Genomic DNA, 27,851 nt, shown 5'->3' with positions numbered 1-27,851 from the left:
CCTGGGCTGCGGGCTGGAGCTGTGTGGGGCCAGGCATCCCCTGAGAATGGCTGGGTTCAGGTGAAGCTGTGCTGGGCTTCTGAGAGCAGCTGAAAAGCCAGTTGAGACAGGGAGGGTTTCCAGCAGAGAGAGAGGTGGGGGAGGGGAAAGGGAAGAGATGAGGGGAGGGGGAGGGAGGGAGGGAGAGATGAGGGGATTGTCTACCTGTTGAAGACTGAAAACGCCAAGGGGATAGAGCAGGAGGGTTCAGGGTGGAGGTGGGCCTCATCCTGGAGCAGGTCATAAGGGTGAGAAGCAACAGGCTCTCCCTGTGAATAGTGTACCTCACCTCTCTTTCTGTCCTTGTGGCAGACACCTGAGAAATTGACTTGAGGGAGGGAAGTCTTATTCTGTGCATGGTTTCAGAGGTGTCAGCCTGTGGTCTGCTGGTCCCACTGCTGTAGACCTGCCGCGGAAGTAAATTATAGTGTTGGGAGTGGGTGGCAGAAGAAAGCAGCGTGCCTGGTGGCGGCCAGGAAACAGAGCAAGCCAGAGGAAAGCTTCCTCAAACTAAGCCTCACCAAAGTCCCTTTAGCTATGAACTCATCAACGGATCAACCCCACTGAGAAGTTAGCACCCACCTCTCAATGGCACCACCAACTGGAGACCAGGCTTACTGCACGTGGGCTTGCTGGGTACACTTCCTGTTTGAGCTACAGCTGACAGTAAGTCATCCCATTGATGACAGTGCATTTTAAAGGAAAGAAGCTGCGGCTCATACTTAAGAACTCTGTTTTTTAGCTAGGGTTACTATTGCTGTGATGAGATACCATTACCAAAGCAAGATGAGGAGGAAAGGATTTATCTTATTCGTCTGCTTGATAGTTCATCATGGAAGGAACTCAAACAGGACAGGAGTTTGGAGGCAGGAGCGGATGCAGAGGCCACAGAGTAGATGCTGCTCACTGGCTTGCTCACATGGCTTTACTCAGCACGCTTTCTTATGGAACCCAGGATCACCAGCCCAGGGATGGCCCCACCCACAACGGGTTTGGCATTTCTCCATCAATTACTAATTAGGAAAACACCCTGCAGCCAGATCTGATGGAGGCATTTTCTCACTTGAGGTTCCCTCCTTTCAGATGACTCTAATTGTGTCAGATGAACATGAAACTAAACCACACATCCTCACTGAGGACAAAGGGTGGCATGGATAGGAGACATACATCGAGAGTAGTTGGGTGGTGAGCACCGCCAGCTGTGTGAGATTAGGGTGATTAGGGTGATGAGCTAAAAGAAAGTACCCCTAGAACAAGAAGGGCAAATCTCTAAATTGAGTCTGAACTTTTGGAGAACTCGTCAGACCAGCTATCAGGTGTGGTTAACCAGCCTAGAGCTTACCTCTAGTTTAGGGTCCATAATGCAAAGACCTGGAATCAAAGGGGCACTTGACCCCACTGTGAGAGGTGGGGTGTGTGTGTTGGGGGAGGGATGGGCAGTGATGTCAGCAAGTAATGTGGCCATAGAGCTCTCTCAGACCTGAAGTGGGGAACTGGGGCAGGGACGGGCAGTCATCTGGGGGTGGCTTCTATCAAAGGTGGAATGACAGCTTGGCATCCGAGTGCCGATGAAGCATTCCGCAGTGGGGGCTCTCTAGGTCTTCCCCTTCTTCACCAGCTTGCTTTTGTGTTTCAGTGTTTCATCAAAATCACTGCTGCCTATGGCTCCACGAAAGATATCTCTGTCTACAGTGTGCTGGGCCTCCCTGCCTCCCAGATCTTCATTGTGGGCCGGCCCACCAAGAAGTACCAAACCCAGTGCCAGGTGTGTGAGGGCCAGGGAAAGGCTGGGGCAGCTCCTGATCCTTCAGTTACCAGCTCGTCCCTTCTTTTACTTATTCACTGATCTCTATTGAGCAATGCCTTGGACCTGGCCCCCTGCTGGACGCATGGGAGAATCCAAGTGGTGGCAGATGTAATGGCATCTTGGCGAAGGGAGAACAATGACTTGCGTAGCAGGGCAAGCGCCATTCTGAATGACGGCATGATGGAGCTTCGGAGATGAGCCACAAACTTCGACTCTAGGGCAAAGCTTGCGTCCTGCGAAGGGGGTGGAATGGGAACGAAGGACAGACAGAAAGAGCCTGGGGTACAGACAGAGATAGGTACTTAATACCCTATGGGAACTCAGGGTAATGAACATCCCTGCTATTGGTTTTGGGGGTCCCGGAGAAGCTACAGACTCTCACGGTGGCTGTCTTAGGGAAGTGGCGATGTCGGGGGACAGGGTCAGGTGCTAACCCGACGCTTGTTCCCTCCACAGTTCCTGAGTGAAGGCTACGCAGCACACCTGGCGGCACTGGAGGCCAGCCACCGCTCTCGCCCCAAGAAGAACAACTCGCGCATGATCCTGCGCAAGGGCAGCTTTGGGCTGCACGCTCAGCCGGAGTTTCTGCGCAAGCGCAATCACCTGCGCAGGACCATGTCGGTGCAGCAGCCGGACCCACCGGCCACAAACCCCAAGCCCGAGCGGGCGCAGAGCCAGCCTGAGTCTGACAAGGACCACGAGCGGCCACTGCCCTCTCTCAGCTGGGCGCGTGGGCCCCCCAAGTTCGAGTCGGTGCCCTGAGGGGTGGGCGGTGCTCAGTACTGTGGGCGCAGCTAGGCGGCCTGCAGGAATGGGAAGGGTTGCCTTCTCGCCGACACAGGCGTTTTCCTGCTTTTTCCCTCCCGTGTCTGTCCAGCAGTGTCCGACCAGAGCAGGGAGGGACCTTGCCCTGACATTGGGGAGTTCTCTGGGCTGTGATGGGGTGAAAATCCGGGGTGTCTCAGTGAAGCCGCTGCCTCCCCACTCCTGTGCTGGCAAGCTTGAGTCAGGGGTAATGTTTGTGTTTGTGACCCTGGGACCAAGCCTGCCTGTGCCAGTGTTTGGGTAAAGTTGACCATTTTTGAGTGCTGAGGTTTCTAGAGCCACACTAGGCAGGCTCCAACAAGAGAAACCCCCAGCGCTGGGCAACGGGGCCAGGCAGGTGGCTGACTGCAGGTACAGTAACTGTCTGTAGAGGAGTAAGTGGCATTTATGTCTGCCCTCCTTGTGACATCCGGGGCACCACTTTGAGGCTGGCTGACTTATGACACAGAGAGATCACTTTATGGGAGAAGTTATTCCCTGGGTTCAATCTATGTCTGTGGAGTTTGTCCACAACCCTGGGGACCGGGCCTGGTGCTGACTGTTTGTCTTGCAGCTGTCCTTTGTCTCCTTTCTTGTTCTCGGTATTCTTATTCTCCTGTGGCCCTTGAAGACAGTCCTGTTCCCCGAGTCTTGCCTTGTGCAGCCGTAGATTCAGCCCCCACGATGTCTGGCTGTGTGCCCTGGAGTCTGTAGCATACCTACTCTTTGGGTGCCGCCTTTCTCTAGAGGGGGCCTCCTGGCTGAGATGGGTAGTGGGTTTGACTTCTAGGCTGTCCAGCATTTCTGCTCTCTAGGGCTTTTCAGAATGCCCAGTGGGCCTCCTCCTCATCCCATCCTTCCCCAACCTGGGAGAGGGGAATTCTGGGGGTGGGGCTAGAAGGGAGTGCAGCACTTCAGAGGAAGGAAGCCTCTGCGTCATGGAGAACAGGCTGATCTGTGTAACACAGAGGGAAACAGAAACCATTTCCCTCTACCAACAAAAGGCGATAACATGGCTGCCCTTCTCATAGCTCTGTTCAGATTCACGTTTCCCTCTAGGTTTCTGGAGTGTACAGAGCTGAGACCCTGGGTTCTGGAGGTTCATGGAATATTGGCTCAAACCACTGTATTCTCTCCCTCTGCCTGGCTACTCAGTTTGGTTTGAGCCTAGAACCTTCTCTAGGGCAGGTAGACCCCTTAGGGTGGGAGCAGGAGAGGGTGTCTCCTTGCTGCCAAGCCCCTGGCCTTGGCACAGGTCTCCCCTTGTTCTCTGGCCCAGGCTGATACCTGTTGCATGGCCACCTGGGTGTCTTGGGGTCCTCTGGGCTGCCACTGAGGCCAGGGCCAAATGCCTTTGTACACTGCAGGCACAAATGCCAGTGTACACTGCAGGCACATGTCAGCCCAGTGTTGCTTCTGCTCAATGTCTACCTCTTGCAGCTCCCATGCAGCCCATGGTGGCTGCTGATGGGGGTGACTGGCACCATGTTGTGAGTTGCCCAGCAACCTGGGTGCCTCCCTGGGGCTGGAGGGGGGGTGCAGGCTCCCAGTACCCACCCTGCTCTTTCCACTCAAGTGTGTTCCCCAGCCTGCCAGCTCCCGCTCCCTCTGCTCACCCTGTCCCCCCTGCCAGCTCTCCACTGCACCATTAGCACTGCATTCAGCTAACTAAACCCAGCACTGCCAGGGCGGCTGCAGAGCGGGTGAGAAGGCGTGGGACCAGCTTCAGCTTTCCCCCTTCTATCCTGCCTCTAGACGTTCATAACCGCCCCCTCCCCCGCTCCCCCACAAATCATCCTTGCCTATCTTTTGGCACCAGCTCATATCGCATAAACACCTTAACCCCAGTCTCTTTTCCTTAAATGCTGTGATTTGAGTTTGAACAGACCTGATTGGTTCTCTCACAGCTCTTCTCCTCTCAGCGGGAGCCACTGAGACTAACTTTCAAATGATAAATATTCAGCCCTTTCCTTTTCTGAGAACCCCAGGCTGAGTGCATGTATGAGTGGGGATCCCCCCCCCCACCTCCCGGGAGACTGGAGCCTGTGACAGGGTTCCGTGTGGGCCAGAGCCAGCCAGAGGCCACACCCTTCTTTTGCTTGGATGACCCCTTTTGTGAGATGTCACTGGCATACAGGTGTTGTGACGGCCATCCTAGGAGCTATGGCTGGCCTGTGAGGCATGCTTCCTGGCAACGACTCTGTGTGTGATTCCTACTAGTGCTTTGTTCAGTTGAGTCAGAGGCAAAAGGCACTGAATCCTGTTCTCCAGGAGGAGTGCTGGTGCCTCCTCCCTTATTCCTGTGACCCTCCATCCAGCTGTTTTCTAGTTACCTCTAGCTCCTGGTGTGCCTGCTCTCCAGCTGCTGGAAACATGTTCCTGCTTGACCAAAGTTCCCGCATCTGAGTGGCATGTTTGTTCTTCCTGTGTGGTTGCTGTTCTGACCTGGCTGAGGGATGCCTGATAACTCCCTTTATCCCTTGTCCTGTTGTGGATTGCTGGAGTCTGTTCTTCCAGCTTCATATCCCCCCTACCCCAAAGACTGACCCTCTCCCTGAAGCACCCTGAGATATTTTCTAAAAAGTAAATTATTTTCATGCATCCAGACAAACAGCCTTCCTGCCTGGGTGCTGGGCTAGAACATATGTATCTGGACCCCCAGTATTCCTGAGATTACTGGGGCGCCCCTCTGAATGAGGGGAGGCTGTATCTAATGGTTTTAAAACTGTACTTTGGGTCCTTTGCAACCCAGAGCTGTACCCCAGAAGTGTCCTGCAGACAAAACATGGCACCTATAGAAGACTGGACCCTGCCAGACCGGTGCCCCCAAGTCTGGAGAAGGTGCCACTTTTGCAGGCATGCTCCACATTCTGCTCAGGTGAAGCCCCACCTGGGACGGGCACCCTGACTGTAGGAGCTTTGCAGTTGACCCCGCCTTAAACATCCAACTTTCCAGTGGAACTCCCAGGGTTCCATTCCAAGTGCTCTGGAAAAAAAAAAAAAAAACAAAAACAAACAAACAAACAACCCTTTTCTTTCCTTTGGGGCTTGAGAGGAATTTCCTCTACACCCAAGTTAAACGTTTAGTACAAGTTGCAAGGCCCTGCTGAGTTCCGATCTTGTTGGGAAACTAACAGGAAGGTTTGGGAAGAAAAATCAGTTTGACTCTACACTCTGGAAGAGATGGGGGACACAGGGGGTGGGAGGCCAGGAGGGTGGCTAGTGAGACATCCCCCCTCAGACTCAGACCTACTGTCCTTTTCTTTGTTTACTCAGTGGTGACAGCTGGTCTGACCTTGTCTGCGGTCTGCCTGTCCCTGTGTGTAACTTCCAGTCCTCTCTGTGATGGGAAAGGCTTTAGTCCTCATGGCTGCCTTGTACAAAATCTGTTAGAAGAGAAGATGTAAATTATCCGGTTTCTAACGAGACAAAAACAGCATTATGGAGTTAAAAGATTTTTACAATTGGTCTTGATTTTGATGTGAGCTGTTTTTAACTCTGAAACGTTGTCACTTAAATAAAAACCTTATTTGCCTTTAAGATGTGCTTTGTTTGGGGCTAAGGTGAAAAAGCTTTTCTTTTACTCTGGTTCCCTCTGAGAGGGCAGGAGTGGAGGTGATAGGGGACACAGAATGAGCTCCAGGATGTCCCTCAGTGTGCGGTCAGGGTATGCATAGATACATATTAAAAATGCCAAGCATCAAAAGCAAGCTTTTATTATAAAAAAGTGATGTGATCTACAAAACTGACATATTGGCATCTTTTTAATAGATTGGCATAGCAGATGTGTTAAATAATTTACAAAGAAACTGCTTTTGAACAGTTTTCCCTCCCTCCCCGGAGCTTATAAGTAGGTTCCAGGAGCTGAGACTTGCATACTCTGCAAATATCACCTCCCTTCCTGTGGGGGTCTGGTGGTGGGGAACAGAAAGTGGGTCCTCCAGAATCTGCAGGGTCTTGACCTTAGTCTAAAGACTCACAGAACTATCTAGCATCTTCTGGTACATTCCTAATACAAACGGACAACTGTGAGGCGGGGGAGCTGGATGAGTGTGCCTAAGTTCAAGAGTCCCCTGGGGGAAATGTGGGCAGTTCCCATAATCTCTTCAAGGTCTTCCTGAATCACGCCCAGGCTGTGGCCAATGGGGACCAATGGGCCCGGATATGGCTGAAGTAGAAGGGGTTCTGTACTCCATGTTAGTCAAGTCCTTGTTAGCAGTGGCCTGGGGTTGCTGACAAACCCAATGCCGCCTCCAGGAAGTTCATGGGTTGGGTGGCATGGACATCCTGGTGGCTTGGTGGCTGGACAGAGCTGGCTTCCTGTAAGACAGAGGTTCCATTGTGTGTCTCCATACGCTCAAGGCAGGGGATGTAGGAAACTATAGCTTCCCTCTCCAAACTGAGAGGCTGGGAGGTGGCTTTCAGTCCTTTGGAATCACAGGGTGTTGATGTGGTCCATAAGGGTGCGGGAAGAGGACGACTCAGACACACTTCCTTCTCTGCTTTGTACCCGCCCACCCTGTGGTTTTCTTAATCCATTCACTTCTTTGGCGCTTCTGCAAGTGTGCATGCAGAAGAGCTTTATATGTGGGAAAAGGAGAAGGAGGAGGAAGAGACTGGGAGAGAAGCGGGGCCGTTACCTGTAGGATGCTTGCTGTCCTCATTCGCGGATGAGTGAGATGGTCATGTCACCACTAGGGGCAGAGAAGGGGGAGGGGCTGATGACCTGGGATGCTTTATGTTCTGAAGGCACAGACTATGTTCTGAAAGTACAGACTAGGCAAGACCAGAACCTGTAGGAATGGTGGGAACATGGCCATGGGGGACACATATGGCCCGAGATCCCTTGTGGCCATTATACGAGTAGGAAAACAGTTTCCTAGTTAGGGCAGATTCAGAGCCAAGGCTCTGCCCCCGGATTGGAGTCTTGAACAGGTAGACCAGGGACTCCATAGCAAGCATCTTGCTTTTACCAAGTTATGGGTAGACATGGTATAGAGGAGCCATGGAAGGTATTGGAAGAAGGGGAGGTCTCTCAGGAAGCAGATACCCAGCCACATGGGAGGTTCAAGGTGATTGGAGAAGGTGGGAATCCGAGACCTGGAAGATTCATAGTGTATCCTTCACCACCATCCCAGGAGGCTGATGCACAGAGGGACAGGGACTGGTCTTGGCCATGTGGCAGATTGGTATTGGAACCAGCACCCTCTCTAGAAATACAGTGTGGCTCAAGGGGCCCACGGCCATTTCACCCTGTCCCCAGGTTGCTGCTCACCTCTCTTCAGCTTTGATGGCTTTGTCCAGCTTTTGAGACAGCTTCTGAAGATGCTGGATTCCAGCTCCCACAGGCTCCAGGTCACTGTCAGACTCACTGAACACAAGGAGATGTCACATCATGGATTAGCAAGAGCCCTGAGCATGGCCCAGGAGACCCTGGGGGACTGGGAAAGCCTCACTAGATCCTTACTTTGGGGCGTGACATGCAAGCCTGTGAGGCCAAGCAATGGGCGGCTGGTTATTTTAGTTAGCTGACGGATGCTGCACCTGTGCCTTGGTCTCCCATCTCCTATTCCTCTTACAGCTAGGGAGACTGAGGCTCAGAGACTTTTCCCCCTCAAGTCCTCACTAGTTTTGGGGCAGACCTGGGCCAGAACAAGGATGAGACAGATCAGGGTGTTTTCATCCCCAGTAGTACTGAGGAGACTCATGAGACAGAAAGGGAAATCATGCCGGGCTCATTACACTACTTGCCTGGGAGAGCAGAGAGGTTCTGTGGAGGAACAGGGGCTCCGGAGGGCAGCCTCCCTCCTTAGCCGCTGACGTCGATGGGCATGTGGACCCATCTGACCAGAGAGGCGAGAATGTCCCCCAACTCTAGCATCCCGGTTGACCCTGCATAGCCGAGTGTTCTTCTGGCTCAGACTGGGTGGTGGCGACCCTCTGTCTTTCTGGGCTTCTCTCTTCCTCCTCACTCTCACCTGTGTCTCCATCAGCCACTTGGTGCCACTTTGACAGGACTCCTGGATCCTCTGTGATGGGTTCATGTGAGAAGGTTGACACAGATAGGACAAAGGTGGGTACCAGCCTCCATCCATCCCTCCAGCCCAGGGCCTATCCCACAGACACAGTCTGCTGTTAGTAAGCAGCAGCGATAGTAAGTCAAGAATGACAACATGACTCCCTGTGAGATGGAATTCTGCAAGACCTTCCAGAGATCCAGCGTAGGAATGCAGTAGGTAGCAGCAAGACCACGCTACATCTGAGCACCCAGGCAGAGTCCAACCCAGAGAGGGAGGGAGGCTCAGTTTTCTGGGTACCAGCTCATTTCTCATCCTACCCTGGTCTTATTCCTTCTCTTCCCTTCTCCATCTCAGACTACTTCAACGACAGGTCTGATCATAACACTTAATGCTCTAAGCCTCTCTATGACTCCCTATAATCTACAGGGCTGAGTCCCAGCTCTTGGATTTTTTTTTTTACACGTGGCTGGATCAAACAGTTCTGCTAGATTGTCTTTGCTTTGGCAAACCAGAACCCAGAAGTTGGAGCAAGGCCCAAGATAAGTTTTGATGAGTTGGGTGACCTTCCTTAGACAAGATGTCACATTTCATTGTTCTGAGCTATAGATGTTGAAAGCAATCTTAGGGCTCTTCCAAGTCAGAGCTGGACTTTGGCAAGGAGACCTCTCTGTGGAGTCGTCAGAAGCCTCTGCACTCTCCTTGTGCCATCAGAATGCCCAACAAGGCCATTCCCCCGTCTCTCCTTAGAGGTCTCTTCATTCTCATAGCTTCTGTCCTTTCCAGCGGACACCTGCCCACACCTCCAGCTCCAGGTTTAAAGACCTATGTGGGGTCAACACGATAGCTTAACAGGCACAGCTTCTTGCCACCAAACCTGACAACTCTGAAGTCTGATCTTCAGAGCCCACAAGGTGGAAGGAGAAGTTACTCCTGCGCATTTTCCTCTGACCTCCAGACAAATGCTACTGCATAAATGCTCCTCCCACACAAAAATATTAAAAAGAGAAATAAAAAAAAAGACACCTCTGCCTGAAGGCTCCTGGACACACTTACACACAAACACCACCCCTCAAATCTGCCTTCTGAACCGCTCGGGAAATGGCACCCTTCCACAAGCCCTGCTCCTCTGCCTTTTCCTACCAAACAGCTGACAGCCAAGGTGTGGTAGTGTGACTGGGAGAATTTAAACGGGGTGGGGGAGAGGGGTCAGCACAGGATCACCTCCCTCACTGTGCTGACTGCTTAGTCCTCACATTGGGACCTCTTCTCTTCAGCATCCACGCTAGATTCACAGCATCCCACTGGCCCTCTGCCTCCCTATACCTTCCCTTTCCTGACTGATCTTGGAAGAGTCACCTATTCTCGGAAGTCTTTATCCACTAAGCTTGAGACTGGTGCCTCTATAGATAGCCATTTCTTGCAACTACCTATCACAGGACATAGCAGGTCACCTTACATGGGGAGCATCAATTTCTTCCATGACCTTATTCACTCACTGATCTATTGGGAAACTATTATGTGCCAGAGTGACCGGGGTTCTGGGAAAGTGGCAAGAACTTAATCAAACCCCAAGACCCAGTGGAGTCTATATTTCCGGGGCCTCCCTGAGTATAGGAGCAGTTAATACCAAGGATGCTTCAGGAAACAGATGGCTAGTGGGGGGGGGGCATTGTTACCTGGGACATGGCACCCAAGGCGCTTTTCGCTGAACGTGCTGCAGCCTGAAGACTTTGCTGCTCTGGCTCTGAAGTTTCCAGGCGTTTCCAGGAGGGGCCGTTACCGAGGTTCAGGCTGACCGCTCTCAGTGGCAGCCTCCTTTGGAACTGTCTGCACAGGGAGCCCAAGGGACCGGTCTCCAGATGACCCCCAGCAGACCGGGTCACCTCCTTCTCTAGCTGTTCCTCCTTTAGGAGTGATCGTCTGCGCACGGAGGTCCTCATGCCCTGCCACTGAGACGCCATGTGCTTGGTCCAGTTTCCTCTGCCTGCTAGATCCTGGGGAGGTCAATAGGTCACCAAAGTACTCCCTGGTCCCATTCCAAAACTCCAGGGACCCTGGGAACTGGGGAAGAGATGAAGTGGAACCTCTCGGAGTATGCCTGTTGGGCAATTGTGGATACCAGAAAGATGACCATGGCGTCATGGTCAGCAGCTGCCTCGGTTGTAAGGCAAAAGCAATTTATCCATCTTTCCATCGCACCCTATTCCGGATAGGCTAAGCGGAGTGGCACACAGGTCACGGAGCCTCGGCGCTTATGCAGGGCACCATCAGCAAGCCGTTTTGACAAAATTTCCTCTCCGGAGCAGACTTGGCCACCCAGCCAAGGCCTCGGAACCGATGGGGCGTTTGCAACTCTTAGACATTCCCTTTGTGCGGTGGGTCCTATCCAGAGCCCCTGACCCGTTTCCCTTTCCGAGCTTCCCGTGAGATCCCCTCGCCAAGCCCCTCCATGTTCCCGCGTGCTCACCTCCCTGCTCGATACCGGGACCCGAAGATCCGCACCTTCTCCCTAGCCCACCACAGCCGATTTGAAACTCCGCGCGGCCCCGCCCCACCCTAGCACTTGCAGCCCATTGGCCCTATCAGCCTTCCACCGCCGCTGCCCCTGGATTTCGATTGGTCCTTTTCTCTCATGACTGTAAATACTGCTTTGGGATTGGCCTGGCCACGCCCATACATCGTTCGGGGACCCCCGCCTGGCTTTCAGCGGAGGTTCCAGACCGCCACCTGACCACTGTCACCGCCCAGCCCCCCCCCCCCCCCCCAGCCCTCCCTCCTATCCCAGCTGCTTAGTCCCCGGCAGCCGCGCCTCGTCCATCCAACTCTCTCCCTCCAGAACTCCCAGGCTCTCTCCCTCCAGCCTGCTGGTCAGGGTGCTATGTAGGATGCTGCGGGGTGCAGGTCACCGCCACCCAGGGCACCCCTTTCAGCCCTTCACCCCACCTAACTTCTCTCTCAGGTCCAGTAGTTTTGTCAGAGTGATTGGCTGGGCCTGCCGAGCTTTTCGTTCCCTGGGAAGTTTTGTTTCAAATTCCCCGCCCAATCCTCTTCCTTCCTGCGAGATGGCTCTGCCCCTGTCTGTTCCTCAAACAAACCACCCGGCTGGCGCCCAAGAAAGCACATCTCAGAAGAGGGGACAGATCAACCTCTCCACCGGTCGGTTCCTCTGTCCGGTCTTGCTTCAGGCATCTTTCAATCTTTGTTTCCTGTAGTCTCCCAGAAGCTAAAACAAAACAAAACATGACGACAAACAATAACAACAGAACAACAACACAGCCGGGATCACTTTCTCCTATGCTTTTATTTTTATAGTTTTGACTTTAAAATTTTTTTAAATTTTTAATTATGTGTCTTTGTGCGTGTGCCTACCGGGTGGGGTGGGGGCGACTCAGAAGAGGAAGTCAGATCCTCTGGAGCTGGAGATAGAGATGGTTGTGAGATACCCCATGTAGGTGTGGGGGATGGGGACGAGACTTAATCTCCTCGGAAGAGCAGAAGGGCTTTTAGGGGATGGACTATCCCTTCTGCCCCACCCCTTTCAAAAGCAGGGCCTCTGTGTAGTTGGGAATCTCTTGGCCCAGCCTCCCCAATATTGAAATCAAGGGGCCTGGTGTGCCACCACAATGGGGCCTTCTTACCTGGTCTTCAAAGAAGCACCACGCTTCTCCCTCCTCTCTCCTTTCCTAAGCCCGGGGTGAGGCGCCTAGAGACTCTTTTTGGTGTCAGGATTGTCTGACCCTCCCCTTAAACACCAGTGTTCGCCTCCCAAACCCCCTTTGATAATGGTTGGTTTGCACACAGCGCTTTCAAGCACTCCCTGTGTGTCAGCGAGCCCATTTTATCCCCAGCTTTCTACAGCTCTGAGGTGTGGAGAGATTGGCCATACACTTCACTCACTAACCGCAGCAGGGTGAAGGATCGAAATGCCACATATGTAGGAGCAGGGTCTATGTGACCAGGGTTGACCCCCAACTGTTGCTCCTCAGACCTCACACCTTCCCCAGCCAGCATCTCTCCCTTGACTTCTGAAGCCAGCACTTTTCTGGGTCACCCTTCTGCTGGCTATTTAAAGCCAACAAACCCAAGGTGAAGACACTGGTTCCCTGATCCCCCAGTCTCCCTAATCTTCTTACCAATGGGAACTTGTGATCTATTAAACTTCGTACTTTCTTCTTTTTATGCCATGGGTCTCAAGTTCAGCGTGTGTGGAGAGATGAGTATTTTCAGATCAAATCTCCAATAATCAGTCAGAGAACTGCATGTTATTTAAACGTGAGACCCAGGCAGTGAGCTGGTCGGGCAGACGTAGGTTTGTAGGCATTTGTCTTTGTGACTGTATGTGTTTGTGTTTTGTTTTGTTTTTGCACAGGGTGTATCATGTTTAAGGTCACTCTCTGAAAGAAACCACACACATACACACACACACACACAACCACCCCAAATAAACTTTCCTGAATGGAGAAGCTTTGTTGCTGCCCCCCCCCCCCCCCCCCCCCCCCCCCCCCCCCCCCCCGTCACCCTGGCAGAGGTTTGCAAGCCTGTGAGGTTTGTTCTCATCTACTTGATATCTACCTGATGACTTTGTCCCCAGTCCCTCCCTCTCTCCTCCATGGGACTGTTTACCAAGAATCACACATGCTTGCTTCTCAACCCGCTTGTGTCAGGTTTTGTGTTTGTGATCCTAATCAGGAGACACACGCAACGCATCCGAGGGACGGAGAGAGGGTGTGGTTTCTGTGAAGACGGAATTCAAAGTGTGGGTCTGACTCAATGAAGATGAAACAGTGGGAAATGAATCTCTCAAACAGCGCTTCCCCGCAGTCAGCCCCTCAGCATCTGCCGCAGTGCCTGGCGTGTCAAGGCATCCATAATAAGAGCTTATAATTTCCGAGCCCTTACCACGTGTCAGACTCTTGGCTGAGAGCATCGGCATTCTTGTTCCCCGTTCTCACTGCAGCTCTAGGAAGTCGGATCTATTTTTAACCTCATTACTGATGACGACACTGGAGATCCAGATAGGGCTCTGACTCTGAGGCCTGTGTTCCTCCCTTCAGGTCACACATCCTGGCTAAGCATCTAGGGTGTGTGCGTGCATTCATGTGTGTAGAAAGAATTCTGAATGCTTGCAGCTCTCTACCCTTTTGCCACTTGGAGACATCACTGGCGGACCAGGTTAATGAAGGAAAGTCTCCATGGCAACAAAGAAGGCAGAAGAAGTTTTTTTTTTCTTCTGAATGGGAAGCTGCTCCCTTCAGCCTTCCTTAGAGAGTGGATTGTGGGGTGGGGAGGGTGGGGGTGGGGAGGTGGGGAGTGGGGGGGTTGGTTCCACACAGGTGTAGCTCTTTGATGAGGGCCAGGCTCAGGGTCTCCTCAGCTGGAGGAGGACAATAAAGCAAGAAGCCCAAGTGAGGCTCCACTCTACCTTTTCCTGTTCCAGCAGGCCCCTCTCCCTTAGCTTCCGTTTCAGCCTCAAAACTTTCAGTACTTCTGCCCATCCCCAGAACCATCAGATCTCATATTTAAAAAAAGACACGCGGCAGTTACTATATGCAGAATACCATGGAATGAGGAGCCAGGGACTATGGGACACATAAGGGACATTGGGACCTGAGTCTCTGCATGGGGGGTGATCCCAGGAACACTGCCACATTCCAGGACCGACCTGAGTATGGCTGAGAGTAGCAGAGAGAGTGCCTAAGATAGAGACCAGGACCAGAGACTTGAAGGTTAGGGCAGGAGCTTAGAATAGGTCTGAAGAGAATCGGAAGTCAGCTGGGTTTGAAGAGAGGAACAGGGGACTGGAAATGCTTTCCAGTAAGGCCTTGAAAAGATCCGGGGCTCCGGTCTAAACGGGCAATGGAACAGCCCCCTTCAACAGCACAGGCCGGTCTCTGGAATCCCTTAGCTGTGTGCCAAGTGACTCTCTGCAAAGTCAGGTGTGAAGCATGGAGGTTGGGCATGAAGTTCCTTTTTTCTTCCACTGAGCATCTGGTCAGGAAAGAGAAATGGCCCCAAAGAGAAACCGCATTATAGCATGTCATTATAAAGCAACTCATAAGAGCGCTCTTCAAGTCAGGGGCAAATTCAGCAGGATTGATCAGTCAGTGCCTGACCTGCTATGTGAACATGCAATCACTGATTTTCCTGATGGTCCATTCCTCCTCCTCGGCTGTGTGGCTGGAGAGAGATGGAAGAGGGGGAAAGCCTTCTTCTCTAAACAGGCCCGAGTGGGACCGCCGGCACTCTGGGAGGGCTTTCTAGAAAGCCAGGTTGCATCCTCTGTTTCTCAGCAGTTGGCCTATATTTGTGACCCTTTAAGGCAAGGATTTCTTATGGAAATCAAGACTTTTGAGGGTGCTGCATATCCCCAGGATTCCGACCTTCCTGGAGTAGAGAATTGAGGAAGGGTGGCTGGAGAAGGCCATGAAGCCACTAACGTTGATGTAGGAAGTTCTGGTTGGCTTCTAGCCAGTTATAATGTCTCCCTGTGGCAAAATCAGTGTTACCTCTGTTGGTCACAAGTCAGTGCCCAGAAGGGACTGGTGGTGGTGAGCTCAGAATCCTTCATTCACCTTAAGGCTCTGAGAAAAAAAAAAAAAAAAAAAAAAAAAAAAAAAAAAAAAAAAAAAAGCATGAGAATTTGATCTGGCCACAAGGTGGCGCCAAACACCAAGCCGACACATTACGTTTTTTTTTCCCCCCAAGGGGGTTCCTCGGGCTCCAGGGCTCCACAAAAGCTCCCAAGACCCAGGACAAAGGCCCTCCAAAGGACTGGAAAGAGCCCCATCCCCCAGCCAGACCTTAGAGTGAAGGCAGAAGCTTGATGCCAGGAACCCCTCAATTTTCCCCAGAACTGGGGTAACTCTCTTAATCATTCCAAAGCTAGAGACTTCCAAGACCCCAGGAGGAGAGGAGCAGAGGAAAGTGGAGATACTAAGGGACAGGGACTGGGACAAGGCTGGTATTACAGGCACAGGACGGGCAATGCTGGCTTTGGGCCTCCCTCTTTTCCCCCTCAGATGGCCCCAGCCCTCTACTGCTGCGTGCTTTCTCCTCTCTTTCTCCACAGAATCATCCGTGGACTTTGTTGTTGTTGTTGAGGTGGCACCAAAACAAAGCCTGATATAGTCACTGTGGGTGTTGGACAGGGGATCTGCATCTACCGAGGCTTCCTGAGGAATGTGAAAGTTGGCAGTCTTAGAGACTAGACTACCTTCCTTCCACCTCCTTCCCTCCCTGTCTGGAAATCCTCCCTGGGTCAGCTTGTCCTCCCCTCTGATGGGATTATCTAGGTTTGCAAAAGCCTCTTCCTGGGTGTCAGCAGACTATCCCCAGCTTCTGCAGGATTATCTAGGCCTGAACAAACTTCTCCCCTACCTGCAGCATGGATGTTTCTCTCCTTCTCAATGTGGAGGGTGTCAAGAAGACCATTCTGCATGGGGGAACGGGAGAGCTCCCCAATTTCATCACTGGCTCCCGAGTGAGTATCTACCCCAGATAGAGCCCCCATGGTCCCTTTCTCTGTTTCAGTTGTGCCTAGAGCATTACAGGTAGCCTTACCCCAGCCAGGCAGGCCATCCAGTACCTTGCTTTGGAGTTTATGAACATGTCTTTTTTGGTAGTTTTCAGGGTAACTTTAGCGTGGGCTAAGAGGAGGGGTTGAGGAAAATTTCCAGAGCTCCAGCTGTCAGGTGAGTAGGAAGGAACCTCAGGAATTGTGGAGTTTGTCCTCTTGTGCTTAATGGGTTTCTCAGGTTGGATGAACACATTCCCTGGACATTTGAGCTTATTGGAGAAGGAATTTCTGGCACTTGGCTGTGAGAAATGGGTATATAGTTTGCTGGAGAGGAATGTGTTTCTTGTAGGGACTTGTAGGTATCAGAAGGGGAACAGAGGCTTCTTATTTTATGAGATATGGGTGAGCTGACCCAAAGGACAGCCTCGGTGGCCTGTGGTGGTTGAGTGACAGCTGTTGGAACTGGGGAGGTATGTCTACACCAGGTCACTTTGTTCTGGGGACTAGGTGACCTTTCATTTCCGAACAATGAAGTGTGATGAGGAACGCACGGTGATCGATGACAGCAAGCAGGTGGGGCAGCCCATGAACATCATCATCGGCAACATGTTCAAGCTGGAGGTGTGGGAGACTCTGCTGACCTCCATGCGGCTTGGCGAGGTGGCTGAATTCTGGTGCGACACCATCGTAAGTAGCCGCACGGCTGTCTCCTATTCTGTTCCGTCACACACTTCCCAGAGCTGTCAGGGTTCAGGAAAGTTAGGGTAAAACAAGATGCTCCAGGGGAAGTCTCAATCCCCTTCTCTGCCATTACAAACATGGCTCCCAGCTTCAGACAAAGCAGGCCTTAAAGCGATAAAGAGTATATATAGTTGGCTCAGGGGTTGTGGGAGCATGTGGCCTTGCATGATAGGAGAGGGTCCTCCTTTCCTTTTTGTTCAGTATTGTAGATCCTGGAAGCTTATGCCAGTGGACACTTCCCCCTCCCCCCATTCCTCCTGACTCCGTGACTTCATCATATTTACATCACACATAAAACAGCTTTGCAGCTTCTTGTTTTGTGATTTGGAGGGATACGTATTTCTTAGAGAAACTTTCAAATGCGCAGAAGTCAAGAAGAAAGTTGTGTCTCTGCCACCCATCAGCCCACAGCCCGATCTTGTATCCACTCTGTCTGGGGAACCTTTCTTCCATGTCTCACATGGTGTGGGCACATTTTAGATCTTGTGCCAACTCATGTGGGGACACTAGAATTTGATACACACACACACACACACACACACACACACACACACAGCATCATTGTTACACCTTCAATCCCTTCATGCTCCCTAATTGCCTGTCACAGTTAGGATTCTCCAGCCATGTCATTTACTCCAGTTTACATGATTTTTCCTGTAGTGTGCGTATGCATCCGTTCACACGAGTGCAGGTACCCAAAGAGTACAGAAGTTGTTGGGTCCCCTGCAGCTACAGTTGCAGATGGCTGTGAGCTGCTTGGCATGGGTGCTGGGAACCAAACTACAGTCCCCTGAAAGAGCAACAGATGTTCTTAACTGTCGATCCATCCCTCCATTTCTCTTGTTTGTTCTTTATAAACGAATGACGTTTCTGTGTTCAGGCAGGATCCAAACAAGGTCAATGTGTTAGGCTTTGGCAGAGTGACTCTGTGTCCCCTCTCTCCCTGGGGTCTCCTGCTTCTTCTGGGTCATGTAGGGAACTGAGTTAGCAGTCCGGGAGAGATGCACATTTGAATTCAGCTTGGTTGCTTTTGAGTGTAATTGTCTGATATATTCCTTTATTTCCTGTAATTTTTTTTATGAGCTTTTAACCTCTAGGGCTTGAGAAGATTCTAGTTCTTTCTTTCCTCTCTCCTTCTCAGCCCCTTAATTTAGTGCCAAGTTTCATGTTACCCAGTCTGGTCTCAGACTCCTAGTGTAGCTGAGGATGACCTTGAAGTTCTGACCCTCCTGCTCAATCACCCAGTTTCAAGGGTTACAGGTTTTGTATAGCCACCGCATTTGGTTTGTATAGTACTAGAGATCAAACCCAGGGATTTGTGCCTGCTGGGCGAGCCCTCGACCAATGGAGTCCCACCCCCAAGCCTTTGTTTAAAGAGATAGCTCTGTAAACTTCTCACTGAGGGCCCCACTGTGCCTGCCTATCTCATTCGAGATTGAGATTGATGGGTGAGTTAAGGTGTTGACAAGCTGAGCTGTCTATCACAAAGCTCCCCCGGGATTTTCACAGTGGATGGTAGATAGATACTCTTTATTTCATGGGGAGCTAATGACCTTTTCAAAAGAGCAGTTTGTAGAGAGGTAGAGCGCATTTGAGATGTGCTCTATTAGTGTGAAGTGACCTGAGAGATTCTTTCTCTTCCTGCCACCCTCTCTTCTCATCTGTAAATGAACACAGACATGTCCAGGGCTATTTTGGGAACCACAGAATATGATATAAATGAGCAGAAGTTACAGCGTTTATAAGATGATTAAAAGGTAGAAGCTAGCATTTTGAGCTAGAGGAATGTTGAAGATTCACACCTCCGTTTTACAGAGGAGCCATTACCTTGGGTAAGATTCTGATACAGGAAGTAACATGCCCTGGTTCAAACAAGTTGAGGGGCAGGATCCAAGTGGCATCTCTAGCCTTCCTGTTGGATGTATACATCTTTCAATAAGGCCAGACTACAGTACCAACCAATAGGGGTGTGGCGTAGCACATTACTCCTGGGTGTTCCTCAGTACGCAGGAGCCCAGCATCTTTTCTTTGCAACAGTCTCAGTCTTTCAATGTTTAGCTCAATGTCCTTTAACTGAAAAGAAATGTATTTCTGTCAGTTCAGGACCTCATGCAGTTGGCTTATTCTGTGACATGTAAGTTTAGAACCATCTCTCATGCCTTCGCTCTCAGAGGCACCTCTGACCTTGTGAGACCCCTGTGTGCCTACTTCAGGCTTTCTGTTCTACAGGGCCTTATCACCAGCAAGAGTCCCCCACCAAATATGCTGCCCAGGGTGCATATTTGACAATGTCTTCTGCTCCATGAACAGAAGGCTATCAATAAGAGCTTGATTAGTTGATTGATTTGCTGTTTGCAAAGTCCCAAGCTCCTTCAGGAGCTGACCCGTGACTCTGTGGTCCTCTGGCCACTTCAGCAGTCATGTGATGTACACCTCATAGTGGGCAAGTTTTAGACGTGGTGACTGTTGGTTTTCCCAATGCTCATAACTTTCATGAATGTGGATATGAGTTACTTGTTCTCTTACACAGCCATGCCTTATTATCCATTCATTCACCCCATGTACCCAGGCACAATTTTATTTATTCTTCTATTTAACCAGGTTTAATCTCTCATCACTAAACTTCTTACATCTCCATCCATTTATCCATCCACCCACCCACTCATCCATCCATCCATCCATCCATCCATCCATCCGTCCGTCCATCATCCACCCACCCACTCATCCATCCATCCATCCATCCATCCATCCATCCATCCATCCATCCGTCCGTCCATCCATCATCCATCCATCCATCATCCATCCATCCATCCATCCATCATCCATCCATCCATCCATCCATCCATCATCCATCCATCCATCCATCATCCGTCCGTCCGTCCGTCCGTCCATCCATCCATCCATAAGTTCTCCCACCCAAGGCTCAATTCAATCAACGTTCATTCACAATCAAGACACTTCACTTTTTGCTTTTGTCTGTGTGTCTGTGTGTCTTTTGAGTGTGGAGGGGGTCAGAGGTCATGACAAATCTCAAGTGGTCAGCCTCACCTTCCACTTAGTTGGAGACAGAGTCTCTTGTTGCTCGATGCTGAATACAACTGGTGTGTGAGCTTCCAGGGACTCTCTGTCTCTGTTTTCTATCTGCCTGTAGGACAGTGTCACATGTGCACTGCCTACCACACCTGCTTTATGTGGACTTCAGGGATCTGAACTTAGGTCCTCACACCCATGCAACAGGCTCTTTCCCTGACGTACTTTCTCCTTAGCATCTATAATCCAGTTCTTCACCAGTACATCTCTACCTTATCCTATTTCCTCTTATCCCCCTATGATCTCTCCCCTGCAACCTCTTCTTGCATTACCAAGCATTTACTAGGCACCGGACTTGGCCTGTTCTGTGTTAGGAATGATCAGGTGGTCTCCAATCCTGAAGGAACTGAATTGTGGAGGAGCAGACTTTCAACCCTTTAGAGTGAAAGGGAACCAGGGCAGGCACAGAGACTAAGGGCAGAGTGCTTTGGGGTCACAAAAGGTGGAAAGCTAGCTGTTTTAGAGTCTGGGGGGGGGGCGCAGGGAAACTTCTTCAAGTGGGTGACATAGAATTGGGTCTGAAAGAATGAGGAGAAATTCACATGGTACTTTGACTAGTTTTATGTCAACTTGACACAAGCCAGAGTCATTTTGGAGAAAGGATCACAATAGAGAAAATGCTCCCACTAGATTGGCCCGTCAGGGCATTTTTTGGGAGGACTTAGACCATTGTGGGTGGTGCCATCCCTAGGCTGGTAGTGGCAGAATATTGGGTTCTGGACTCCGGTAGAGCTCTGCCCTCACTAGTTGGTACTCTGTGTTTAAATGCTGCCAACCAATTTAAAAACCAGACCTTCAAACTCAACATACTGTTTGTGGACAAGCAATTCATGTTCACAGGTAGAATCGAGCTGGGAATCAGTGGGTGTGGTCTGAGACAATGCAGGTGGCATCTTCCAGTGCAGATGGGGCGTTGGTCTCAGAGGAAACCATAGTTCTGGGCTCCCTGATTGGCTGAGTCCTCAGATGTCTAGAGCCCAGGAGTGACAGTCACTGTGCCTGTAGCCTATAACTTGGAAGGAGGGATCCAGGATCCCTCTCTTTCTCAAAGTTGCTGCTAGAAATCTAAAAACCTGCCTTGTCCCCATCTCCTGGATTCTATCCTGTTCCCAATGTCATTTTACAACCTGGGGCACTGGGCCTTCCAGGTTGACAGGTGTCTAGCAGAATTCAGCCTTTGTGCGAAGTCCTGCTCAAATGGTGCCAGTGGGTGCCTCCTGAAAGCCAGTTGGTAGGAGCTTGATGCTCCCTCCCTCACCCTAACCTTAATCCTCAGGCACCTCCCATCTGGCCTGGTGTCTCAGGGGTCAGCCCAGTGCATCTGGGCTAATCAGGCCAGCCAGGGAGGGGAATGTGACAACCCTCAGCTTCTGTCTTTTCTACCAGCGGTAAGGGACTAGAATCACTTTGGAGGGTTCTGAGCTGGGCAACGTCACTTCTGTGGAGATGGGCTCTGAGGCTTAGCTTCACTCTGTGGAGACAGGCTCCAAGGCACAACTGGAAAGCTGAGGTTTAGCATGGAGCAGGCCTTGCTGAACCCCAAGGGCCAACTCTGCACTGGATGCAGCTGGATCAGACCAGACATGCATTTGATGGCTCTCTCACTTTGGGGACCCTCCAATGCTGCATGCTGGGAGCCTAGGGTTTTCGAGGCCCAAGGTTTTCTTGGGGGAAGAAATGTGCTATACTGACCACAGGCTGTAAAGAGGCAGCATGTGGCTAAAAGCACATCTTGCAGAGGCAGGCTTGAATCTTGTCCGTGTCATGCCTAGCTGTGCAGCCTTAAGAAAGTTGCTGCAGCACAGGGATATCCACAGTGGCTCCTTTGATGGGTGGTCATAAGGACAAGAGGTGCAGTTGGTGGTACACTGAGAAATACGATTATTCTGGGATGTGTCCTGGGACATCAGCGGTCTGTTGTGGGGAATGCAGCATGGGCTGGGTGTGGCCTGGTTAGTTCTGACAGCTGAGACCCCCCCCATATCTCTACAGCACACTGGGGTCTACCCTATGTTATCCCGAAGCCTGCGGCAGGTGGCTGAGGGCAAGGACCCCACGAGCTGGCACGTGCACACGTGTGGGATGGCCAACATGTTTGCATACCACACGTTGGGCTACGAGGACCTGGATGAACTGCAGAAGGAGCCACAGCCTCTCATCTTCCTGATTGAGCTGCTGCAGGTGGGAGCCAGGTGTGGGAGGGGCTGGTCCAGGGAGGAGGGATGCTGCGGACTCCTCCCCCATCCCATGCCCACTCCATGTGTTTCTATAGAAAATAAGAGGCTAGTCAGGGATCCCAGAAGAACAGAAAGTTGCAAAAAACAGCCCTGCTACCACCACCAGGAGACAGCTCATTTGGAAATAATGTGTGAAAACGGATTTAATTTCAATTTTTGAAGCATTTTTTTATTCAGTTGGTCATCGGCTTCCATTTCTTCAAGATGTAGAGTTCCAGCTTCTTCCTTGGTCCCTGTGATTTGTGGGTTTAGACTTGGGTCTGTCACAATAAGAGATCCTGCATGCATCTAGAAGAACCAGGCTCACGGCAAAGGCCAGGTCAGGACTCAGCTTATGAGCAAGGTTGAGGCTCAACCTTGTTGTATGGAGAATATAAAAGAACAGTTGTGTCTGTACACTGAGCAAGAACATCCCTTCCAAGATGCTCTCTGTAGATACTACATGTTTGTGTTATTATGATGATAAACTCCCACCAGATGGCAATAAAAGTGTCTTGTGCTAACACAGTGAGTACTCATGACAATTTTCCAACTATTGAAAGCAAACCTTCCTAAAGAAAGGAGCATTTTCATAATTTGCCCAAAGGCACTGACTGGCCTAGGCTGTCAGGGCTGGGCCTTGTTGCTTCTTTGCTCGGTTCTCAAGGTCTTAACCAGCAAGCCCTGCTCTGGTGTGGCGCCACACTGTGAGGCATAGCAAACCACTCTGGAAGGACATTGGGAGCCATCTTGTCTGGTTTTCGCCTGGCTAACCTGCAGCTCCCGGGCTAGGTGGAGGCTCCAAACGAGTACCAGAGGGAGACGTGGAACCTGAACAATGAAGAGAGGATTCAGGCCGTGCCTCTTCTTCACGGAGAAGGCAACAGGCTCTACAAGCTGGGCCGCTATGATCAGGCCGCCACCAAGTACCAGGAGGCCATAGTGTGCCTGAGGAACCTTCAGACCAAGGTGTGAGGCTACCTCTAGCTGGGTGGGCTGGGGCCCGCCTTAAGCAGCAGGTGGCTGAGCTTCTGCCCCGCAGGAGAAGCCCTGGGAGGTTGAATGGCTGAAGCTGGAGAAGATGATCAACACTCTGATTCTCAACTACTGCCAGTGCCTGCTGAAGAAGGAGGAGTATTATGAGGTGTTGGAACACACCAGTGACATCCTACGCCACCACCCAGGTGCAGCCCTGGCAGGGGTGAGGGAGTGGAGGGAGGGGTGGAGGATTGGGGGAGTAGGAGTGAGGGTGGGGGAATGGGATAGGGGCTGGGGGAATGGGACAGCCAGGTCCCCAGTCACCTTGGAAGGCCTCTGTAGACCTTTCCCACCCTGCGAGGCATGGAATCTCTATCCACTCACTCACTTGGAACTTGCCATCCTCCTGCCTCAGCCTTCAGAGTTCTGGCCTTGGCAGGTGTGTGCCATTTTTTTTTTAAATCGTATGTATTTTGTTTTTCCAAATGTGCATATGGCTGTGTATTCCGTGAATTTCGGAGTAGCAGCCAGTCTTTGGGAGGAGGCCAGCAATCTAGAGTAAAACATGAAGTCGACACTGAACGCAGGTCTTTGGCAGTATCTGAGAAGGTGCTTGACTAAAGCTGAGTACGATTCACAGCACACACTTGCTTCGGGCACCTCCACCCTTGCTGCACTGAGCCTCCCGGTCAGGCAGGAGAACAGGGTCTGTAGTGTGCCAAAGCTTTGGTCCTCAGTGGGAGCAATGTAGGATTCCGAAAGTAAAACTGGTCACAGGATTTGGGAAAAAAACCGAGGCTGGGTGGTCTAATGCCAGGGCTTTCTGGGACTAGTTGGGTGGGTGCTGCGCGCTTCTCCCTCAGGGATCGTGAAGGCCTACTATGTGCGCGCACGGGCTCACGCGGAGGTGTGGAACGCTGAGGAGGCCAAGGCGGACCTGGAGAAAGTGCTGGAGTTGGAGCCATCCATGCGCAAGGCGGTACTCAGGGAACTGAGGTTGCTGGAGAGCCGCCTGGCGGACAAAGAGGAGGAGGAGCGACAGCGCTGCCGGAACATGCTGGGCTAGGCTGGGTTGTATTCCCTGCGGGTTAGACTAGGTTAGGTTGGGTAGGAGCTGCAGGTTGAAGTACTGGGCTGAGGGCTGGGGCTATGGATTGCGTACCCTGTACCCACACTGCTCCACTTGCTGCAGGGTGTCCTAGGGCAGGTGTCCTTGGCTGCATTTCTCTGCGTTCCCACAGCCTGTGGGCCACCCGTGCAGCAAGCATAGACTGAGCATCTCTGGTTCTAGTAACCAGAATTTTGATGTCACCTTTTAGCATATATTCATATTAAATCACATGAAGACTAATGTCTGGGGGGTTGGGGATATAGCTCAGTGGTAGAGAGCTTGTGGGTGTTGATCTCTGACAAATAAGTAGATGCACACATAAATAAGTGTGTTTTGTGAGATCAAAGTCATAGATGCCCATGGAAAAATCAGAACCCCTTCCCCAAGCCCCAGATTAACAAGGGGCACAGGACAGCCTCTATTCCTTAGCTCAGGCATAATAACCAAACTTATTTTAAATTAAAATATCTTTAGAGATTTAATTTTATTTGTGTGTATATGTGTCTGTTCGTGTGTATGCCATGTGTGTATAGGTACCCAAGGAGGCTAGGGGAGACCATGTGATCCTAAAAACCTAAAGTTACAGGTGGTCGTGAGCTGCCCTACCTGAGCATTGGGAACCAAACTTATGTCCTCTAGAAGAACAGCAAGTGCTCTCAACTGCTGAACCTTCTTTCAAGTCCCAAATTAAAAATACTTTTAATTAGCGCTTGCAGTATTAGTTTTCATTATGATGTTTTCAAACAAAATTAGATAAAAATAATTCTCCCCCTACCCTTTCCATCACCCCCCATTTTTATTTTTCTGGTAGTTTCTCCCCCCCCATACAAGTCTGCCTTGCAGCCTCCTGTACCATGCACCAGTGTTGCTTACAAATGGGGTCCCCCCTTTTCCTTGTCTTAGGCAGCTGTATTTTGGGATTTCTGATTCTCTTGCTTCTTTGCTGTCAGTTCATAGATAGAACCCCTCTGAATGTCATTGACCTTCATGGCTCTGGGGACTCTGGAAGAGAGCAATAGCACCGGCACTCATGGCGCTCCTCTGTCCCGGAGGGTGAGGTGGACTTCCCCTTCTGCCATGCTTGTGGTTAGCATCCACCTTGAGCTCTGCAAACAAAGGAGGTCTGCGCTCTGTGCTCAGGTTGACTCGAACATCTGAGAGATCAATAAACAACATTTACACGATTATGGCTGTGCTGGTGTGTTCCCTGCTGGCTTTGATTGCAGTTTTCCCAATTCTTCCATCCCCAGGCTACCATAATGAGGATGCTCCTGACATCTAGGTCTCAGTGTCAGCCCCTCTAGCCCAGGAGAAAAGGTGGGGCTATTCTTTTTTTAATTGACCTGGGTCCAAGTCTTGTAGAGCACCTGTGTCTAGGGTAAGCAGGAGGCAGGAGAGGGCAGAGGAAGGGACATTGTGACTTGCAGAAGCACAGGAGGGACTATCAAGAGGGCATAGAGCTCTGAATTGTGGAGTCGGAGGAAGGACAGAAGGAGCTTCACCACCTCCTCCAGCAGGGCTGCCCCAGGGGAAGCTTGGATGGCACATGCCACCAACACCTGTGTGGCAGCTCTGAAGCAGCCGAGGAGCCTAGCAAGGAGCATTACTGAAGGACCAGGAATGATGACCCCCAGACTCTCCCTTTTCTCTCCTCCTCTCCACCACACCTTCTCTCTTTTCTTCTTCTAGTCTCTCTTCTGGCTGCCTGTTTTCTGTTTCCCCCTTGGATACAAGGTCTCACTATTGTTTTCTGCCCCACCCCCCTTGGATACAAGGTCTCACTATGTAGCAATCCTGCTTCTGCTTTCCAAATGCTGGGACTGCATCCTTTCCTCTGCGTGGTGTTCTTTCCATTGCCTTTTCTTCTGCTGACAGACATGTCCCATGCCCCAAAGCATCTTAGGGTCCCTCCTGCTTGGTTCTGTCCCTCTCCTCCTAACTGGGGGATCTTTTCTTCTGATACCCCAGGACATTTACAAGCTCAAGAACAAAGAAGGCTGGGTCCTAGGGCACCTGTGGACTACAGTAGGAGGCCCGCTGGAGAAAGTCCTGTACCCAAAGGGACAATGGAAGTCATTTTTAGTTCACTAGTGCAGAGGGTGTAATGTCGGTTACCCATCCAGGCTCTGGTGCTTTCCTGGGTTTCCTTAAGTGCTCTGCAAACAGTCTTGCCTTAGGTCCTGGCTGGAGGGATTTCGAGGGGATGGGTATGTCCCAGAGGTAGCTTTAGAAGGCTTCCACAAAATCTAGCCAGAGTGTGCTGTTTCTGAGATGCCAGCAGGGGCGACCAGAAAACAAGCAGCTTGAAGTGCTGGGGGGGTCTGATGTCATTCATTCTGTCTCCCTTGACCACTGCTGATGCCTGCTGAGTGGTCACAGCCAAGAGGACACTTAGAACCATAGAACAGAGATCACTGGAAGCCTAGGGACCCAGACACAGTCTGGTTCCCACTGGCTTTGTAAACTCTGGGAAACTGGAGGCTAGTTAGTGTCCAGCTAATTTACTCTCTCTGAACTCAGGCATCTAGACTCTCCCTCCCAGAGCCTTGCCTGGTTTTGTAGCTGGAGGCACCATGTTGAACCTAACTTTGATCCACTGATCTGTGAGTGGTGGCATCAGACTGTCTGGGAGCCATTTGGAGTTCTCCCTCCTCCTCCCACCTCTTCCCCGAAGGCAAACACTTAGGTCTATTTCCCAGGCCCCGAGTCTGCACAGCTCCTGCTCTAATTTCCACCGCTCTGTTCATTCTGCTGTGTTCATTAGTGAGAGACTGTGATGAGCAGGGAATCTCACCTTCCCCCTCACCACCAATAAAAATACCATCTGAGGGTAAGCCCAAGTGCTTGTGTTTCCTGAGCGATGTTGAGGCTGGCATCCCCCACCATCAGTTCTTCTGCAGTGGTGTGTGTGTGTGTGTGTGTGTGCGTGCATGTGTGTGTATATATGTGTGTGTGTGCGCGTGCGAGCGTGTGTATGTGACATGTCTCCCCCTGGTGAGAACCATGGGCATCCCTTGAAAAACTCATATCCACACGGCCTGGTGACACTTACTAGTCTAGCTTGCTGCTGTGCAGAGGGGGAAACTGAGGCCCAGAAACAAGAGTCTAAGGTGGAAGCAAAAATTCTGGTAGGACAGTGCTTGTGTGTATGTGCGTGGGCATACGTGTGATACTAGGTGTGGGGGTCAGAGGACAACTTGTGGGTCTTCCTTCTACTGTGTGGGTCCTGGGGATTGAACTCAGGTTGCCAGACTTGGTGTCAAGAGTCTTTTCTTACTGAGCCTAAACTCAATGGCCTCCACTTCGTTTTAAGAAATTATTTTAATTGTGTGTCTATGTGGAAGTGTATACACATGAATGCAGGTACCCTTGGAAGCCAGAAGTGTCAGACCCCCTGGAGCTAGAGATATGGGCAGTTTCGAGTTGCCTGACATGGGTGCTAGGATCCAAACTTGGGTCCTCAGCAAGAGCTGCATATGCTCCGACAGCTGAGCCATTCCCCACGACCTCCTTTTAAACTTTATTTTGT

General features: G+C 51.1%; 3 protein-coding genes across 3 annotated transcripts in view; 2 read left to right on the top strand and 1 right to left on the bottom strand.

The window, feature by feature from the left end:
* PITPNM3 (PITPNM family member 3) overlaps window positions 1–2,608 on the top strand; it is a gene marked incomplete at its 3' end in the record, with an annotated part of 82,885 nt that extends 80,277 nt beyond the window's left edge. Inside the window, exons 19-20 of the mRNA XM_080924001.1 lie at window positions 1,676–1,804; window positions 2,303–2,608. Coding sequence (XP_080780127.1) covers window positions 1,676–1,804; window positions 2,303–2,608 — 435 coding nt within the window. The remainder of the gene's footprint in view (window positions 1–1,675; window positions 1,805–2,302) is intronic.
* Window positions 2,609–7,310: 4,702 nt separating this feature from the next.
* Window positions 7,311–10,631, bottom strand: PIMREG (PICALM interacting mitotic regulator; the record flags this gene model as incomplete). The annotated part of the gene is made up of 4 exons (XM_080922832.1): window positions 7,311–7,344; window positions 7,926–8,017; window positions 8,398–8,679; window positions 10,347–10,631. 4 exons carry the CDS (start codon window positions 10,629–10,631, stop codon window positions 7,311–7,313), a joined length of 693 nt encoding a protein of 230 aa, XP_080778958.1.
* A 5,423-nt stretch (window positions 10,632–16,054) lies between these two features.
* Window positions 16,055–24,277, top strand: AIPL1 (AIP like 1 HSP90 co-chaperone; the record flags this gene model as incomplete). The annotated part of the gene is made up of 6 exons (XM_080923900.1): window positions 16,055–16,150; window positions 16,694–16,873; window positions 22,010–22,198; window positions 23,026–23,202; window positions 23,276–23,417; window positions 24,075–24,277. The coding sequence occupies 6 exons, from the start codon at window positions 16,055–16,057 to the stop codon at window positions 24,275–24,277; spliced, it is 987 nt and encodes a 328-aa protein (XP_080780026.1).
* Window positions 24,278–27,851: the final 3,574 nt, after the last annotated feature.

This window comes from Micromys minutus (genome assembly GCF_963924665.1).
Source record: "Micromys minutus genome assembly, chromosome: 10".
NCBI lineage: Eukaryota > Metazoa > Chordata > Mammalia > Rodentia > Muridae > Micromys > Micromys minutus.
Note: the sequence above shows the minus strand (reverse complement) of the source record. Positions and strands in the feature narration are given on the sequence as shown.